Below are 18,088 nucleotides of genomic sequence, written 5' to 3'. Positions count from 1 at the left end.
TTCCCTCCCATAATGAAGTGATTCTGTGTTATCCAAGTGTAACAGGCCGTTTTACTGACATGCATTCCTATCATACGGTTCTGCCATATTGGGGTACTGTGAAACAAGGCAGAAGAAATCCTCAGAGTACACCCCCATGCCTTTCCCACTATACATGCAAATGAGTTCCTATCCATTTCCACAAACACACTGTCTTACCTGTACCTTTCCCAGATAATGCACCATTGTCAGCAAGCACACTGGGGGAACTCAGACCTGAGGGAAAAGACAAATTGTTTTGTTTTTATTGTAGTTTTTTTTTTCAGATTTCCACATTTATGGATACCACCTCATGACCTCATGCAAACACTCAAGTGACAAACGGTTGTGGCTGTTCCTTTCACCGGGTGGGGCGGGTCACTAGATTAGATTTCTTGTCATTTAACACAACTTCTTTAAAGGTGCAGTTTGATGAGGACAGAAACATTTGATAAGCAGTTATTGCCTTTAATGTGTTCTTGTTATTTAATAAATATGTTGTGAAATTCTGGGGGCCTTTAATAAAGTGGTAATATGAACATAAAAGTTATTCGGGTTTGAATCTATTGTCCTCCTGCTTCTGCACTCTTTGACACAGAGCATGTCATTTGACATTTATAGGCTGTTTGCCTGCACAGAAAACAGAAATAAATGGTCTCAATGGTTTACGTGATCAGCAGAAAAAATAGCAAATAAATGTTCCTGAGCAGCAACAGCATTGCTGACTGGAGCTAAGGTTATGTACAGACAGAAGATGCAGAGATTAAATGGGTCACTGCAAGGGTGTGCATCCCAGAGCAAGTGCACCTCCTACTGTACAACAGATGTAATACACCCGTTTTACATCTATATCATTATGTCAAAGAGAAGTGTGTGTATGTTTCCTCCATCAAAGCTCCTACTGTTGCATGCAGGGGTACATGTGACGGCGTCAGGTTGCTCTTATTGTACTGATAAACCTGTACCCCTCCTATACTGGTCTGTATGCATGAGAGTCTCCGCACTTCACTTCTATGCTACTGTTACTACATTTAGGGGGAAACTGTGACACGTCTGTCCATCCTAGTCACTGTGTTTTGGGAAATAAGTGCCTTCCCTCATCTAACTGTTATTATATGCTGTGAAATATGTGCAATACTGCAGTCAGTGTGTGGCCCTCCCTCCAGACTACATTCAGAGTATGACCCCCCCTCCCACCAGACTGCTGTCAGTGTGTATGGGGGAAAGTCCATTTCCTTTTAATGTTACTGTAACTGTTTGGGGAAATGTGCCCCATTAAATGTAGTTTACTGTCACTTTATGAAGAGGAAGAACATATCCAGCATCCCCACTCTGCTGCAGCACCCCCACTCTGCTACTTTTGTAGGCTACAGAGATATGCCTGACTCCTCCAGGCAGGTGAAAATGCACGCTGTCTCCAGAACCCTTGTTATTGCATGCGTGGGAACAAGTACCACCCCCACTTCACCCTACCCCTTCCATGCTGCTGAAATTTAGAACAGTAGCAACCCCACCTTTTATCAGGATGACACAATCAGTAAAGATCTTGCATGAAATTCTGATGTGTCTTGGTCAGTTTCAGTGACATCTTACTACCAGAGGAACTATGAAAGGGGTCCGTATCCTCAACAACTGAGAGGATACTGAACAGGAGGAGAATACTGGCTGATGGGGGCTGAGTAACTCTACATACAGGACATGCGATAAAGTTGAAAGCAGGCTCAGGCAGACTGTTCTGCCCGATACCTCACCATGTATAAAGAATATTTGCCCCTCTTCTCTATTTCCTTTGCAATGTTGAAGTAGGTCATTAAGGATAAATGTTTTAACTGTGATGTGTGGCTTTAGTAAAGCAGAGGAATGAAGCATCGGTCACAGGAGGAGATGTAGTCGACTGTTACTTGCTGAATAACAGTGGTGCCACACTTATTATGATGATATTTATATAGTTACTTACTCAGTTAATTATGTTAACAGACTTTAGTCTCACTGTGCCAGTAACTCCTTTAGAAAGCGTCTATGGCTTCAGTCAATTATTGTATCACCTAACACTAGCAGTGTCCTACTAAGCTTTTACTAATAACCTAGAAGTTCCCATATCCTGCTGAATTCTATCTCACTTGGGAATAGTCCTAGTATCTGACCACGTCCTGGATAGTCCTAGTATCTGACCACATCCTGGTCCTTTCTAATTTTGGACTTGGAGGAGTAGGAAGATCATCTCCGTACCCATCATTTATTGTCTCTGCATGAGGATTATACTTTGAGTATTCCTGTATATTACAGTTACCCCCTATCTTGTAGAGGTCATTCCCAGTGCCCAATGGAATGAATGCCCAAGCCCCAGGGATGTAAGCAATGTTTACAGATACCAAAGAAATAGTGAACTTGACTCAACTAAACTCCACAAATGAAGAAAGCGGAGAACTCAGTAGGCAAAACCACGTCAGAATTTAATGCTATTAAAACCAAAAACACACAGCACGAACACGTCGTAATAAATCCTGTTTGCACCAAAACATGAACGCCTTCCCAATACAAGCGTTTTCGTCCAAGTGGACTTCATCAGATAAACGAATTATTCAGTCTAGATTCATCTATTATACACAATTAAAAACATTTTAACCAATCCATTTCGAGAATATAAATTCAAATCTGCAAATCAAGCCTTCAAACTGCTTAATAATTTATTATGCTCTCCTTTTTTAGTGACTTTGGATGTCATTGAATTTATCATAAAACTGTTAAAAATGTTTAGAAATTGCTTCCTCATAATAAATATTCATATAAATATATTTAAATATATTAAAATGTATTTTTTATTAAAATTTATATTTTTACTTGATAAAAAGTTTAAATCCACAATATACAGTGTTTTATGTAGACTTTGGTGCCACCTGCTGTCAAAAGCATATAACTGCACTCTTTAATGTTATACCTTAGCAGATCTCATTCTAAGAAGGGGCAAAATTGATATATATTCATTTAATCCAGGTGACTTATTTGCTTCCAAAGACACCTGCCACCATAATTCCCTATAGGCTATTATTTCTTCCCAGAGGCCTCCTCTAATGTCCCAACTCACTTGGTCTAAGACAAAGAACTGAAATTTTGATCCTACACATGTCCTTGAATGCCTGAATATGGCATTTGTTTCTTTCTCTTTCTCTTTCCTAACATCATACATGTGTTCATATGTACGTCTCTTTAAAGTTCTTTCAGTCTTTCCCACGTAAAATGATGGACATTGTATACACACTGCCAAATATACTAGCCCTCTGGATTCACAATTATAGTATCCTTTACTATTTACCCATTTTTCCCTGCTTTCTATAAATATTTTTTCTTTATTTATTAGGTACTCACATTGTCTACATTTTCCACATTTAAAGGTTCCCATTTTTGTTCTTGCTCCCTTTGACTTTTTTGTACTATTGTTGTTTTTTTCTAAAAATCCTTTAATACTCGTAGTATTTTTAAATACAACTCTAGGTGAATGTTCAGGTAACCCATCCAAATCAGTTAGTGCCCTAAATCTCTCCCATTCTCTTTGAAACACGGTCCTAATGTTTTTATTTAATAAATTGTATTCAAGAATAAGTGATTGCTGGAAGTTTTCTTCTTCCTTTTCACCATTATTACTTTTTTCATTCTTTTTACCCAAGATCGGCCCAAACCTGTCTTTTCTTCCTTTTTCTACCTCATCCCTTAGGTTTTTAACAAACTCGACCGGATATTCCCTATCTATGAACATTTTTTCCAGTAAATCACATTCCTCTCCAAATTTATCATCCCTACTTGTCATTCTCGACCCCCTTACAAATTGTCCTTTTACTAAGTTTTTCTTAGTGTATAATAGGTGGGCACTATTGTAATGCAAAAAAGAATTTACATATGTTGGCTTTCTATAAACACTTGTTTCAAAAATATTGTTTTCTAAGGTTATTTCCACATCTAGATACTGGATACTTTTATCTGAATAGTTAAATGTAAACTTTAAGAAACCTGTAGTCTCTCCTATATATTTAATAAATTCATTTAATTTATCTAGACCCCTATCCAAAAAATTATGATGTCATCAAGAAACCTCTTATATAAAGTCTAGAATTTAACATATATTGAATTCAACACGTATTTTTCCTCCCAATTGGCTAGGACCAAGTTGGCAAAGGTAGGTGCACAGGCGGCTCCCATTGCTACTCCTTGTAGCTGTTGAAAAAATTCCCCATTAAAAGTAAGGAAATTATTTTTTAACACTAAATCCATCAAGCCTGTGCACACTACCTTTTCCTCATGTGTCAACTTTTTATCAGTAAAAATTTCATCCTCAAACATCAAAATTCCTGCCTCATACGGAATGGATCCAAACAAATCAACAATGTCTATAGTTACTAAAATTAAATCTTCATGATATAAACTTTGATTCAAACACCTCAAAAGGTCCCATGAATCTTTCAAAATTGCTTCCTTCTCAACCCACACATGTTTGGCCTTTACATCCACATATTTGGCTAATGAATTAGTTTTGGATCCACCCGCTGAGACAATAGGTCTCAGGGGTGGATCCAAACTATTTTTGTGGATTTTCATTTTACGTGGGAAAGACTGAAAGAACTTTAAAGAGACGTACATATGAACACATGTATGATGTTAGGAAAGAGAAAGAGAAAGAAACAAATGCCATATTCAGGCATTCAAGGACATGTGTAGGATCAAAATGTCAGTTCTTTGTCTTAGACCAAGTGAGTTGGGACATTAGAGGAGGCCTCTGGGAAGAAATAATAGCCTATAGGGAATTATGGTGGCAGGTGTCTTTGGAAGCAAATAAGTCACCTGGATTAAATGAATATATATCAATTTTGCCCCTTCTTAGAATGAGATCTGCTAAGGTATAACATTAAAGAGTGCAGTTATATGCTTTTGACAGCAGGTGGCACCAAAGTCTACATAAAACACTGTATATTGTGGATTTAAACTTTTTATCAAGTAAAAATATAAATTTTAATAAAAAATACATTTTAATATATTTAAATATATTTATATGAATATTTATTATGAGGAAGCAATTTTTAAACATTTTTAACAGTTTTATGATAAATTCAATGACATCCAAAGTCACTAAAAAAGGAGAGCATAATAAATTATTAAGCAGTTTGAAGGCTTGATCTGCAGATTTGAATTTATATTCTCAAAATGGATTGGTTAAAATGTTTTTAATTGTGTATAATAGATGAATCTAGATTGAATAATTGGTTTATCTGATGAAGTCCACTTGGACGAAAACGCTTGTATTGGGAAGGCGTTCATGTTTTGGTGCAAACAGGATTTATTACGAAGTGTTCGTGCTGTGTGTTTTTGGTTTTAATAGCATTAAATGTTTACAGATAACACATGCAGGCTGTATTCCCAGGAGATGCTACTGATGTTCTGCAGATAACGCAGGTAGAATGTATCATTGCAGATACTTCTGAAGGATGTTGTAAATGTCCTGCAAATAACATATGTAGAATGTATCACTTCCTAAACTCCTGGTGAATGTTCACAATGTCCTGCAGATAATGCTTCAATGGCATCACTGCTCATTTTTTAGAGGGATATCGACAACATACTTTTGATAAAATATATGCAACATCACTACCCATGTCCTGGGAGAATGTTGGCAATACTCTGCACATAACTCATGGCCTGCATGCACACCCTAACTAAACAGTCCAAGCCTCTAATCCCAGTGAGTAGTAACCATCCACAGTGTTTTAATGTTTCAACCCCAACTACCAATACACCTTAGTGTATCAGATTAATCCAGCATTACTTTCTCTGATTCTTGTCTCAGTCAAACAGCAGTTTGTTTAAGTAGAAAAAACATTAAAGCAACAACAGATATCTGCAGGCAGACAGATGACAAAATGACTGCATATTAAACAGTCACAGACAGATAAAATAGGTACTCCTTAGGCACAAGACGGGCACAGATATTCAGTACAGATAACAGTCAGAAAGACAGACAGAACAAGTGCTGTAAGCCAAAAAACTAAAGAAACAAACAAACCCTTTACAGAGTAATGCATTAAACAGACAGTGCAGGCATGACAAAAATATTGCAAACACCCAATGCTCTAAACACGAAAAGATGCTTTTGTGATATAAACATATAAGCACACATCAAGGTGTAAGTTTAGAAGCTTCACAGATGTTACAGCTGGACACATGCTGTAGTTTGTTATCACATGTCCTGAAGCATAGTACATATACAATATCAACATTAGTAAAGCAGCAGGCGTGAGGTGTGCTCTTAGGTGAATGGATACTTCTGTGTAATTTACTATACAGATTTAAGTAGGTGTTATGTATACAGAATCTTGATACGCAGATCTCCAAGGTAACAGAGAGCTATACTGTACAGCTACAACAAACAAGCAAATCATTTAAAGTTAGAAGCTACATGAGATAGTTAACAGGTAAACAAGAACCGTGGCTTCACTTAAAATGTAAAGGAACCACTGACCAAAGTTAACATGAAGGTATACTAAGTCAGTGGTGTATAGTGAACAGAGTGGAGTCTAATGCGTGTATGCAGATATGTATACATCTAGACTGAGACATCTTTCCATTCACCTGGCATAGTTTCATCACTTTGAATCAGTTTATTTCCAATAACATTGTACTATGGCACTAGTTCTGATTTACCTGCTGTAAATAAGCATACATGCACATGCACTCAAAATCAGGCTTAAGTCACAGTCTTTAAAAGATATAGTTACCATTTCCATATCCGGGCTGGATTCCAAGGCCAGGGAGAGCACCCAAACCTTGTCCAAGACCAAGACCCAGGCCCTGCCCATAACCTGTGGGGATTAAAGCGTTAGCGTCAACATTCATGTTTTCTTTGAGTATAGTTGCCTGCTCCTGACTCTTACATGTAATGCAAAAAAAAAATGAAATAAATAAATAAATAAAATACAAAAATAAGCAGCTGGTCAGAACTGCGACTTCAGACTAATTGGATCGTTTCCCTTCACTGTTCCTGTGGTAGTAGTTGGTCAGAACTGCGACTTCAGACTAATTGAATCATTTCCCTTCACTGTTCCTGTGGTAGTAGTTGGTCAGAACTGCGACTTCAGACTAATTGGATCATTTCACTTCACTGTTCCTGTGGTAGTAGTTGGTCAGAACTGCGACTTCAGACTAATTGGATCATTTCACTTCACTGTTCCTGTGGTAGTAGTTGGTCAGAACTGCGACTTCAGACTAATTGGATCATTTCACTTCACTGTTCCTGTGGTAGTAGTTGGTCAGAACTGCGACTTCAGACTAATTGGATCATTTCACTTCACTGTTCCTGTGGTAGTAGTTGGTCAGAACTGCGACTTCAGACTAATTGGATCATTTCACTTCACTGTTCCTGTGGTAGTAGTTGGTCAGAACTGCGACTTCAGACTAATTGGATCATTTCACTTCACTGTTCCTGTGGTAGTAGTTGGTCAGAACTGCGACTTCAGACTAATTGGATCATTTCACTTCACTGTTCCTGTGGTAGTAGTTGGTCAGAACTGCGACTTCAGACTAATTGGATCATTTCACTTCACTGTTCCTGTGGTAGTAGTTGGTCAGAACTGCGACTTCAGACTAATTGGATCATTTCACTTCACTGTTCCTGTGGTAGTAGTTGGTCAGAACTGCGACTTCAGACTAATTGGATCATTTCACTTCACTGTTCCTGTGGTAGTAGTTGGTCAGAACTGCGACTTCAGACTAATTGGATCATTTCACTTCACTGTTCCTGTGGTAGTAGTTGGTCAGAACTGCGACTTCAGACTAATTGGATCATTTCACTTCACTGTTCCTGTGGTAGTAGTTGGTCAGAACTGCGACTTCAGACTAATTGGATCATTTCCCTTCACTGTTCCTGTGGTAGTAGTTGGTCAGAACTGCGACTTCAGACTAATTGGATCATTTCACTTCACTGTTCCTGTGGTAGTAGTTGGTCAGAACTGCGACTTCAGACTAATTGGATCATTTCACTTCACTGTTCCTGTGGTAGTAGTTGGTCAGAACTGCGACTTCAGACTAATTGGATCATTTCACTTCACTGTTCCTATGGTAGTAGTTGGTCAGAACTGCGACGTCAGACTAATTGGATCGTTTCCCTTCACTGTTCCTGTGGTAGTAGTTGGTCAGAACTGCGACTTCAGACTAATTGGATCATTTCCCTTCACTGTTCCTGTGGTAGTAGTTGGTCAGAACTGCGACTTCAGACTAATTGGATCGTTTCCCTTCACTGTTCCTGTGGTAGTAGTTGGTCAGAACTGCGACTTCAGACTAATTGGATCATTTCACTTCACTGTTCCTGTGGTAGTAGTTGGTCAGAACTGCGACTTCAGACTAATTGGATCGTTTCCCTTCACTGTTCCTGTGGTAGTAGTTGGTCAGAACTGCGACTTCAGACTAATTGGATCATTTCCCTTCACTGTTCCTGTGGTAGTAGTTGGTCAGAACTGCGACTTCAGACTAATTGGATCGTTTCCCTTCACTGTTCCTGTGGTAGTAGTTGGTCAGAACTGCGACTTCAGACTAATTGGATCGTTTCCCTTCACTGTTCCTGTGGTAGTAGTTGGTCAGAACTGCGACTTCAGACTAATTGGATCGTTTCCCTTCACTGTTCCTGTGGTAGTAGTTGGTCAGAACTGCAACTTCAGACTAATTGGATCATTTCCCTTCACTGTTCCTGTGGTAGTAGTTGGTCAGAACTGCGACTTCAGACTAATTGGATCGTTTCCCTTCACTGTTCCTGTGGTAGTAGTTGGTCAGAACTGCAACTTCAGACTAATTGGATCGTTTCCCTTCACTGTTCCTGTGGTAGTAGTTGGTCAGAACTGCGACTTCAGACTAATTGGATCATTTCCCTTCACTGTTCCTGTGGTAGTAGTTGGTCAGAACTGCGACTTCAGACTAATTGGATCGTTTCCCTTCACTGTTCCTGTGGTAGTAGTTGGTCAGAACTGCGACTTCAGACTAATTGGATCATTTCCCTTCACTGTTCCTGTGGTAGTAGTACAGTGACCCAGCGGCAGCCCATATAGTCATAACCCAGCTCATCTGTGCCATAAAGTGCCTTTTATTCAGTGTCTGCTTTACAGTCTAGCTCTCACCTCAAGGTGAAGAAGTAATGTGTGTTCTGACATGTATTATGCTTATATTTCAAAATATTGTTAATCCCTCTTACTGTACATTACACTAAGAAATAATATTACAGAGAAGATGTCTAGACTTGCTGTGTACTGCAAATCAATACACATTTATATATATATATATATATATATATATATATTTATATATAAGCTCACAGCAGGGGATAAATCTCGTGCACTGTCGCCTTGCTAACAGACAGTAGTTGTGCAAGGACACTAATTTGTATAACATCACATAACTGACTAGAGACATTAACCTCTGCCTTTCTTTCTCCACCATTATAGTTTGTAATACATTTTCTCTCAAGAATTTATGACAAAGCCCTAACCAAACTGATGTTGTGACACAGGCACTCAGCAAGAAACAAATTTTAAATGCTTCATTTTTATCTCTTGACAGTACCTCACAGATTTTAGATAAAGAAACATTGTCTGTGTTATAATAATTTAATTTCTGACATCTCTGATTTTCTTATGCAATTTACCATTTTAAATTTTAGATTTCCAGATATAAATTATAAAAAGAAAGATAAAAACACGCATAAAGAAAAAAATACAGTTGTGGGATCTGCATCTAAGTAATTAACAGATATATAAATAAAGTAAATAAATAAATTTTAGAAGCACATGCATTAATACAAAACTAATAGGGCTATGCTTACCTGATGGTTTTACTTTTCCAGCGGATGGAACTCCAAGAACACCAGCACCTGTAGACAAAAGGTGAACATCAGTAGGATGCAGTGGATTATTAAAACGTTGATGTCTTAGTAGGAAGCATTGGGCTGTAAACCTCACTAACAGATGCTTTGTCATATTTAGACACTGTGTGGGTCGGAGGGTGATAGGGTCATCATGGTATGGTAGTCTTGATTATATTTATTTGGGAGTTAAAATTCTTACTTGTATTTCTTACCACTTTAATTTAAACAATTTCTCCACAGCCAAGCAAGCATTGGCCATTCTCTACAGAAATGTGAACTTCAGCACCCCAGCAATAACCTACAAAAACAAAACTCAGTAGAAAACAGCTACATATGAGTGCCCCCCCCCCCCCAAAGAAACCTATATCTTCATAAAATGCTGTTGACATGTTCATTACTGTTTTACTGATGAAACATTTTACTAAAACCAATATATATTTCTATTCTTCAATTGGATACTATATGTCATTTTATAACTTGGTGATGTGTTTATATCTCACTCATACCTCTCAGCCTCTTAGCACAAGAAATCTGGACAAAGCCAAAAATAATGTGGAAACAAAGGCCTAAACAAAGGGACACATTTTAAATATTGTTCCTGCAAACTTAGAAAGTTGCTAGAATAAAAAGGTTTAGTGTTAGCATGTATTTTCTTAAGGATATGAAGTCTAAAACTCAAATGTCAGTCATTATTTAGTGACTTCAATCCTCAATGATTTGCCAGAAAACAGTACATTTTAATAGGAACAGATCAAAAAGAGGAGGCAAAAACCTGGACATTCTGTGAAAATCTGGACAGTTAAGAACTATGGTTCCATTCTACCATAGGGTTTTACAGCAAAGCATGAGGCTTTTTTAAACAGGAATTGAAGAACTTAAGAGTCATAAATGAATCTTTACTGCAGATTTAAAATGGTACTTAACAGATGCAAAGAAAAGACAGCCACTCAGTAACATTAAATCTATAAAGTATATCAACTGTCCCACTGACAGACAAGTTTTGTTTCCAGTTTACTTTCTTTAACTAACTCCCCCAGAACCAGAAATGCAGACAAGGAGAGGATGTGTGCAATGTCTGCATTGCAGGACAGACCTCTGATGACCAAATACAATGGCATAAATAAAAATCTGGGGCATGAACAGTTTGAAGAAATTGAGGTTGAATGTGACACACCACAGAATAAAGAGCTGTTGATGATAAAATAAATCCAACAAGTATATTCAATACACTTGGCAAGAAGTCCAGATTACCTAATACAAATTGTACCAAATAAAAAGTTCTCCACAGCCAAAATAGTTAAAAAATTGTATTTACGCAAGTATACACTTTCACAGAAAGCTTCTTCAGGCATAAATACAATCAAATACATCAATTGTTTATATATTTATATATATATATATATATATATATATATATATATATATATATATATATACTGTTAAAATCACATGCCCTAAATCTACATTTAAAATTTAAAGTGATAAAGTAACTTATAGGAAACTGGTTGATATGTAAATTTTTTTCCTTGAGGGGTTTTGCCTCCTTACCTCTGTCATTTTACAAACCTACCTCAGAGTGGCACCAACATAAAATGTTAGTAGACACTACAGGAGATAAGCTTTGTACTAGTTTAGTTTTTCCTTAATTTTCATCTAGTTGATATTTCTAAATTTCACTAAAAACTTAGATGATGATTCGACAATCAGTTTCTAGAGTAGGGGTGACTGACGCATTTCTGACATATTAGTATTTAAGCTTTATCTGTGTGCATGGTGTTAAGTAAATGCAGTCGACCAATGAGCATATTACCGTGAAAGTTTTCACCCTGTGTTACTCGCTACACATGGTACCTACACTGGTCTCCATAACCACATCCATGCTGAGCTCTCTCCCTGGTGCTGTATGGATATGAATTGCCTTATTCAGACATGAGTAAATCAATAAACGCTTCTGCTGCTGTGGTCTGGAACATCAGCGACTTCATTTTTTTCAAAAGAAGTAGACATTTTATGATGAGAACAATGATACTGTCCCACACACAGAGGTGGGAGAAATGAAATACATTCAACCCTCAACCTCAGGTGTTGTACTTTGCTATTATAGATTGCCAGATGTGATGTTTGCATGTGTGCATGACATGTTTGCTCACATGTATGTATTTATGTGGATTTCAAAATAGGAGAAAAAATGTAAACTTATGGTGTTGTCTTGGATAACAAGGACTCACTTGGAGTTTTTTTTTTTTTTTTTTGCAATTAAGCATTAAATTTCTCCATCCTGAAATCATATTGGTTAAATTAATTAAGGTGCTGCCTCTTAATCTATCACCATCACTGACAAAATGCTCATACCTGGTTTGCCTGGTTTCACTCCAATACCAGCCTGGAGGCCGAGTCCGTTTCCATAACCTGTAACATACAGACATTAAGTATTAACACCATGACTTACACTGCATTTATCAAGTGATACTGGTCCTGCTGCATACACCTTGTACTTTCCGGTGATGCAAGTTTTAAACTGCTTACTAGATACTCTAAATTTTAACTTAAAACATCAACTTTTTATTCTTTCCCAGCATCTTGCAACTTCTTATCCACTCCAAATAAACTGCTTTTGTTCCATCCAGGCTTGACAGTTTGGATGTGCCTAGGTCTGCACATTTTTAGATCTTCCTAGTCCTACTTTACATACACTGGCTTAGCTTTCACAATAAGTACGCCAAACTCCTTGTTTGGTTTACCTTCGCTAAAGGCCATATAGCAACTTCTCTGCCTAGCTGTGTCTCACAGATCAGCTGCTACTAATATCCCCCCCACACACATGCACATTCACACGAACATGCACACAACCCCATGCTCACACATGCAGACACATGCTCACACACACTCATGCACAAGTACACATGCACACACACACACACACAAATGCACATGCGCACATGCACACACACACACATACACACACACACACACACACACACAAACCCACAAGCGCACACATGCACATTCACATGAACATGCACACAACCCCATGCTCACACATGCAGACACACGCTCACACACACACTCATGCACAAGCACACACGCAGACACGCACACATGCACACGTATGCACACACATACACGCACACACGCACACAAGCACACACACGCACACACATGCGCACACACACACACACACACACACACACACACAAGTACACATGCACACACACACACACACACACACACACACACACACACACACACACACACACACACACACACACACACACACACACACACAAGTACACACACACACACACACACACACACACACACACACATTACAATTGCAGATAAAACTGGTTCTCCAACAGAACAAAACATTCAACGGTTAACAACAGTTACAGGTATGCAATGCATAGTAGGACACTGTGGTCACCAGAAACGACCCATACTGTACACACAGGATAGGCGCTACCATAACAATGTTTACAGGAAATGATACTTCAGGAAGTACATGCACAAATTACCTCAACAGGGAAAAGCTGCCAATATAATAATTATTTGCACATACCTCTCAAAGAATAATATCATGCTAAAAGGTATCACATCACATGTTATTCTTTATGATGAATGGATTTTCTAAATTTAAGTACTCTTTAATCTGGAAGAATTTTGTTTTAACAATTCTACCTCCTTTTTCATTTCTAAATACATTGTGTATAAACATTACTCCTTTAACAGTTTTTTATTTAAATCTGAAGCGGAGATGCTTATGTTTCAAGTGTTTTTATTTCTGTCATTATTTCTGCTTCTTGTGCTGGGTGTGGGGTCTGGCAGTACCCATCTTTTACTGGGTCATAACTCTACAATATTTACATAAACAGGATTAATTAACACACTGTATGGCATGGAAAAAGCATTATTATAAGTCTGTAATCTGCGTAATTTTTTTTACATAACAAACACCATTCATATATTGTACAGATGATTTGCCACTCCTGCTATTTCATAATATGACAAAATGTTGCAAACGCAGAATGGTCAGTCACCTGTCCTTAAAAGAAATTTAGTGCTGACTGTTCAAATCTCATACCAGGCAGTAACAAGTCTGCTCACATGAAAAAACAACTATTGAATGAAGAAGAAGCCTCCCCATGCGGAGGGAACCTCCATACCTTCTTAACTAAATATAACCCATTGAGAGGTTGCAACACCTCAAAGCAGGTTATTCAAGGTATGACTAGCTTATAGTTTATTAGTTATCATATAGATATCTAAGAGGAGACCTTATTCAGGTATATAGGGCATTTAGAGACAGCTAGCTCTGGGAATGCTTGGGGTCATCAAAAAGTACTAAAGAATCATCAGACAACATCTGTAGAAGATTCTGTAGGAATGAGAAGTGTACTAATCGATTCTCTGACAGAGTAGCTGATGCATGGAACAAACAGACTACCTAATTACATTAAAGCAAGTACTAGTTTAGATATTTTTAAGAACAACCTGGACACTTATTATGGGAACAAGTGTTTTGGTATATTGGCAAACTAGAAGGGAATTAATGCCCGTGCTTGAAGTATTTGTAGGTATGTATGTATGTATGTAAGTGACCTTTTCGCATTTGTCGCCTTTTGATAAATCTTTATTTAGTGAAAGACAATGCACAAAAATGCCTCTCCCATACTAACAGTCATCTACCTATGTTATCATAATTATCCAGCTCTCATAGCCAGCACATAACATAACTCAAATCACTTACACATTCACAGCTTTTAGTCATCTGTGGAAATGTCTCCAGCTGTGATTACAATGTAATTTATCACAGTGCAATAAACTCACTCGAACCAATGCTAAAATGTTTGTCAGCAGACCATCCCATAACTTGTAGACTAGATAAAATATCTAGCTATGTATTTTCTAACCACAGCTGTATCTTCATCTTATGGTTGCGATGGCAACAGATGAGCTGCAGTTTTAGGGTTCAGCCACCCCAGTAATAGTCATATACAGATACATGTATGGTCTGTGTAGAGTAAACAAACTCAGTGTGTGAAAGATTGTCAGTGCAGCTACTTTAGGACTCAGATGACCATTATGTGAAGCATTGCAGAGCCCACAAAGCAGAATATTCTTTTTATAAAGATGAGCTTCCATGGTTTTTGCGATTCCTAGTATAGCGATCGCTGCATAGGGACAGCCATTGGTGATTTCCAAGCCAGTATTTACACATTTCAGAGAAAAACAATCTGAAGCAAAACCAAGCAGACTAATGGAGACATCAGTTACATGATTGTTTTGTTTCCTGATTTTATTTTTCACATCAGCAGTTTATGCACTACTGTTATGTCTTGCTTATTTCAGGCTATGCATATAATATCAGAAAAAAGGCCAATATATGCAAGCTCAGCTGCAAATTTCATTAAAGAGTCCAGTTCCTCATCATGTTAGTAAAAGCTGAAGCATAACAATCGGCCTAAGAAGCTCACAGAGTGCCATGGCAGAAGCATTTTGCCTGCTCTTTAATCTACTGCTGCCATAGTTTATTACCTTGTTGGAGTGCAGCACTTGGGTACCCCCCTATACCATTTTCATAACCTAGGGGGAAAAGAAAATGGGTTAAGTGAAAGCATTTCACTGTTGTGAACAGAAAAGTGCATTACTGTCTGCAGATCTCTCTGTACTACCTAGAAGTGGGTTACTGTCTGCAGATCTGCGTTCACTTCCTGGGAAAATCACAGGCAAAAAACAAGATATACAAAAATTAAGTGTTCAAGTGGGGCCTTTCATCACTACATCTGAAGAGTGTTCTTTCCCAGGTTACAGTAAGACAGTGGTCTGTAGGACTGTGAATATGCCTATGCATTTATGAGCATGCTTATAGTCATACAAGGTGAGCTGTAATGTCACCTATGTATCAACAGAGAGCAGTCTCAGCAGGTAGGGAATACTAACAAAAGAGACTGAGGGATTCCTAAAAATGAAAATGTACATACTGTGGTTGTCTCCTTGGGTACCACTAGGGGGTGCTATTACCAAGCCAAGGCATATCAATAACACATTCTGGAGGGCTCCTAAAGATGACAATGTACATTCTGTGGTTGTCTCCTTGGGTACCACCAGGGGGTGCTATTACCAAGCCAAGGCATATGAATAACACATTCTGGAGGGCTCCTAAAGATGACAATGTACATACTGTGGTTGTCTCCTTGGGTACCACCAGGGGGTGCTATTACCAAGCCAAGGCATATGAGTAACACATTCTGGAGGGCTCCTAAAGATGACAATGTACATTCTGTGGTTGTGTCCTTGGGTACCACCAGGGGGTGCTCTTACCAAGCCAAGGCATATCAATAACACATTCTAGAGGGCTCCTAAAGATGACAATGTACATTCTGTAGTTGTGTCCTTGGGTACCACCAGGGGGTGCTATTACCAAGCCGAGGCATATGAATAACACATTCTGGAGGGCTCCTAAAGATGACAATGTACATTCTGTGGTTGTCTCCTTGGGTACCACCAGGGGGTGCTATTACCAAGCCAAGGCATATGAATAACACATTCTGGAGGGCTCCTAAAGATGACAATGTACATTCTGTGGTTGTCTCCTTGGGTACCACCAGGGGGTGCTATTACCAAGCCAAGGCATATCAATAACACATTCTGGAGGGATCCTAAAGATGACAACGTACATACTCTGATCATCTTACTATGCACCAGCAGGTGGAGTTGGACCACCTGAGGTATAAAGAAATTAGGAAAGGACAAGGCTCTGTGAAGACAGCAGGAGAGAACATTACAAGCCGTAGCCCAAAAGAACAAAACTTAGCACTTACCTTGCTGTAAGCCTGCTCCATTATAGTCTCCTGTACCGAGTGCTGCATCTGCCCCAAGTCCAGCACCAAGGCCAGCTCCTACACCAGCCCCAAGACCAGCTCCAAGACCAGCTCCAAGACCAGTCCCAGCACCAACTCCAAGGCCAGCACCAAGGCCAGCACCATAACCTGAAACAACAGAGACAATACACTTTCAAAAGGTCTGCCTTCCTGCAGAGAACCATTTACAGTACTAATAATTACACTTTCCAAACAAAGACAATAGAAAAGTACCGTGTGCTACTTTCACCACAAAAGGAAGGCCTTTCCAGTATGCTTTACTCTCTGAGTCCCCCCCTATGTGCAGAGGGGTTCTTTTTGTGTCTGCTTCCACCCTGCCACCCCTTGGCTTATAACCATGTCCCCACATCCTGCCTTGTGTCCAGTTCCAGGTGGGTGGGAGTTGAAGAAACAACATTTTGGTTGGGTTCCTTTATAGATGGATACAGGTCAAGGAAGGCCTACCTGTCTTTTATTTAGCTGGCAGTGAATTGAGGTCAAGGAGATTCATAATTATAACCATTTCTCCTAGCTCGGGCTCAGTTTGAGATGGGTGCTTGTCAAGGAAGACATATTCTGCTTTTGATTCAATTGTTGATTATACAGTTCAGGGCAATTCACAGGCACAACCCCCTCACCCTCCCTTGGGTTCAGTTTTAGGTGGATACAAGTTAAGGAATCCCATTCTGATTCTCTCAGGGGTTCAGTTACAGATAGGTACATGTTCGAGAAATCCAGGGATAGGGCCCCCTCACCCTGCCTTGGGTTCCGTTTTAAGTTGATAGAAGTAAGGGCATTTCATGGTCACAGCTTTCTCTCCTTCCTTAGGTTCAGTTCCAAGTGGGAACAGATGATGAGAAAATTATCACAGTGAAAGCTTCCTATCCCTCCTTAGGCTCCGTTCCGGTGGGTACATGTCTGTGAGTTTCATGGACACTCATCTTGTCTGAAGTTCAGTCATGTGCACACACACACACACTCTCACACAAACACACACACACACACACACACACACACACACACACACACATACATACACACACATGCATGCATGGACACACACACACACACACACATCCACGCATGGACACACACACACACACACACACACACACACACACACACACACACACACACACACACACACACACACACACACACAGACACACACACACACACACACACACACACACAGTAATACACATACACACACACTGACACAGACACATAGATACACATTCACACACATGCACTCACACAGACACCTACATAAACAAACACACACACGTATACACACACACACACACACACACACACA

The 18,088-nt window shown here is 39.0% G+C and overlaps 1 protein-coding gene across 9 annotated transcripts in view; it reads right to left on the bottom strand.

Moving 5' to 3' along the window:
- LOC122814093 (glycine-rich cell wall structural protein-like) overlaps positions 1-18,088 on the bottom strand; it is a 150,746-nt gene that overhangs the window by 52,211 nt on the left and 80,447 nt on the right. For 5 of the 9 annotated variants that reach the window (XM_044086704.1, XM_044086710.1, XM_044086706.1 and 2 more), the window contains 6 exons: positions 16,732-16,899; positions 15,446-15,493; positions 12,263-12,319; positions 9,869-9,916; positions 6,780-6,863; positions 199-255 (listed from right to left, as the gene is read on the bottom strand). In XM_044086704.1, coding sequence (XP_043942639.1) covers positions 199-255; positions 6,780-6,863; positions 9,869-9,916; positions 12,263-12,319; positions 15,446-15,493; positions 16,732-16,899 — 462 coding nt within the window. The remainder of the gene's footprint in view (positions 1-198; positions 256-6,779; positions 6,864-9,868; positions 9,917-12,262; positions 12,320-15,445; positions 15,494-16,731; positions 16,900-18,088) is intronic. The other 4 variants (XM_044086709.1, XM_044086711.1, XM_044086708.1 and 1 more) reach the window with 3 other exon arrangements.

Source organism: Protopterus annectens, chromosome 10.part0 (genome assembly GCF_019279795.1).
Source record: "Protopterus annectens isolate FY-2018-M chromosome 10.part0, PAN1.0, whole genome shotgun sequence".
In the NCBI taxonomy this organism is placed as follows: domain Eukaryota; kingdom Metazoa; phylum Chordata; order Ceratodontiformes; family Protopteridae; genus Protopterus; species Protopterus annectens.
The sequence above is the reverse complement of the archived record's forward strand: the minus strand, read 5'-3'. Positions and strand labels throughout refer to the sequence as shown.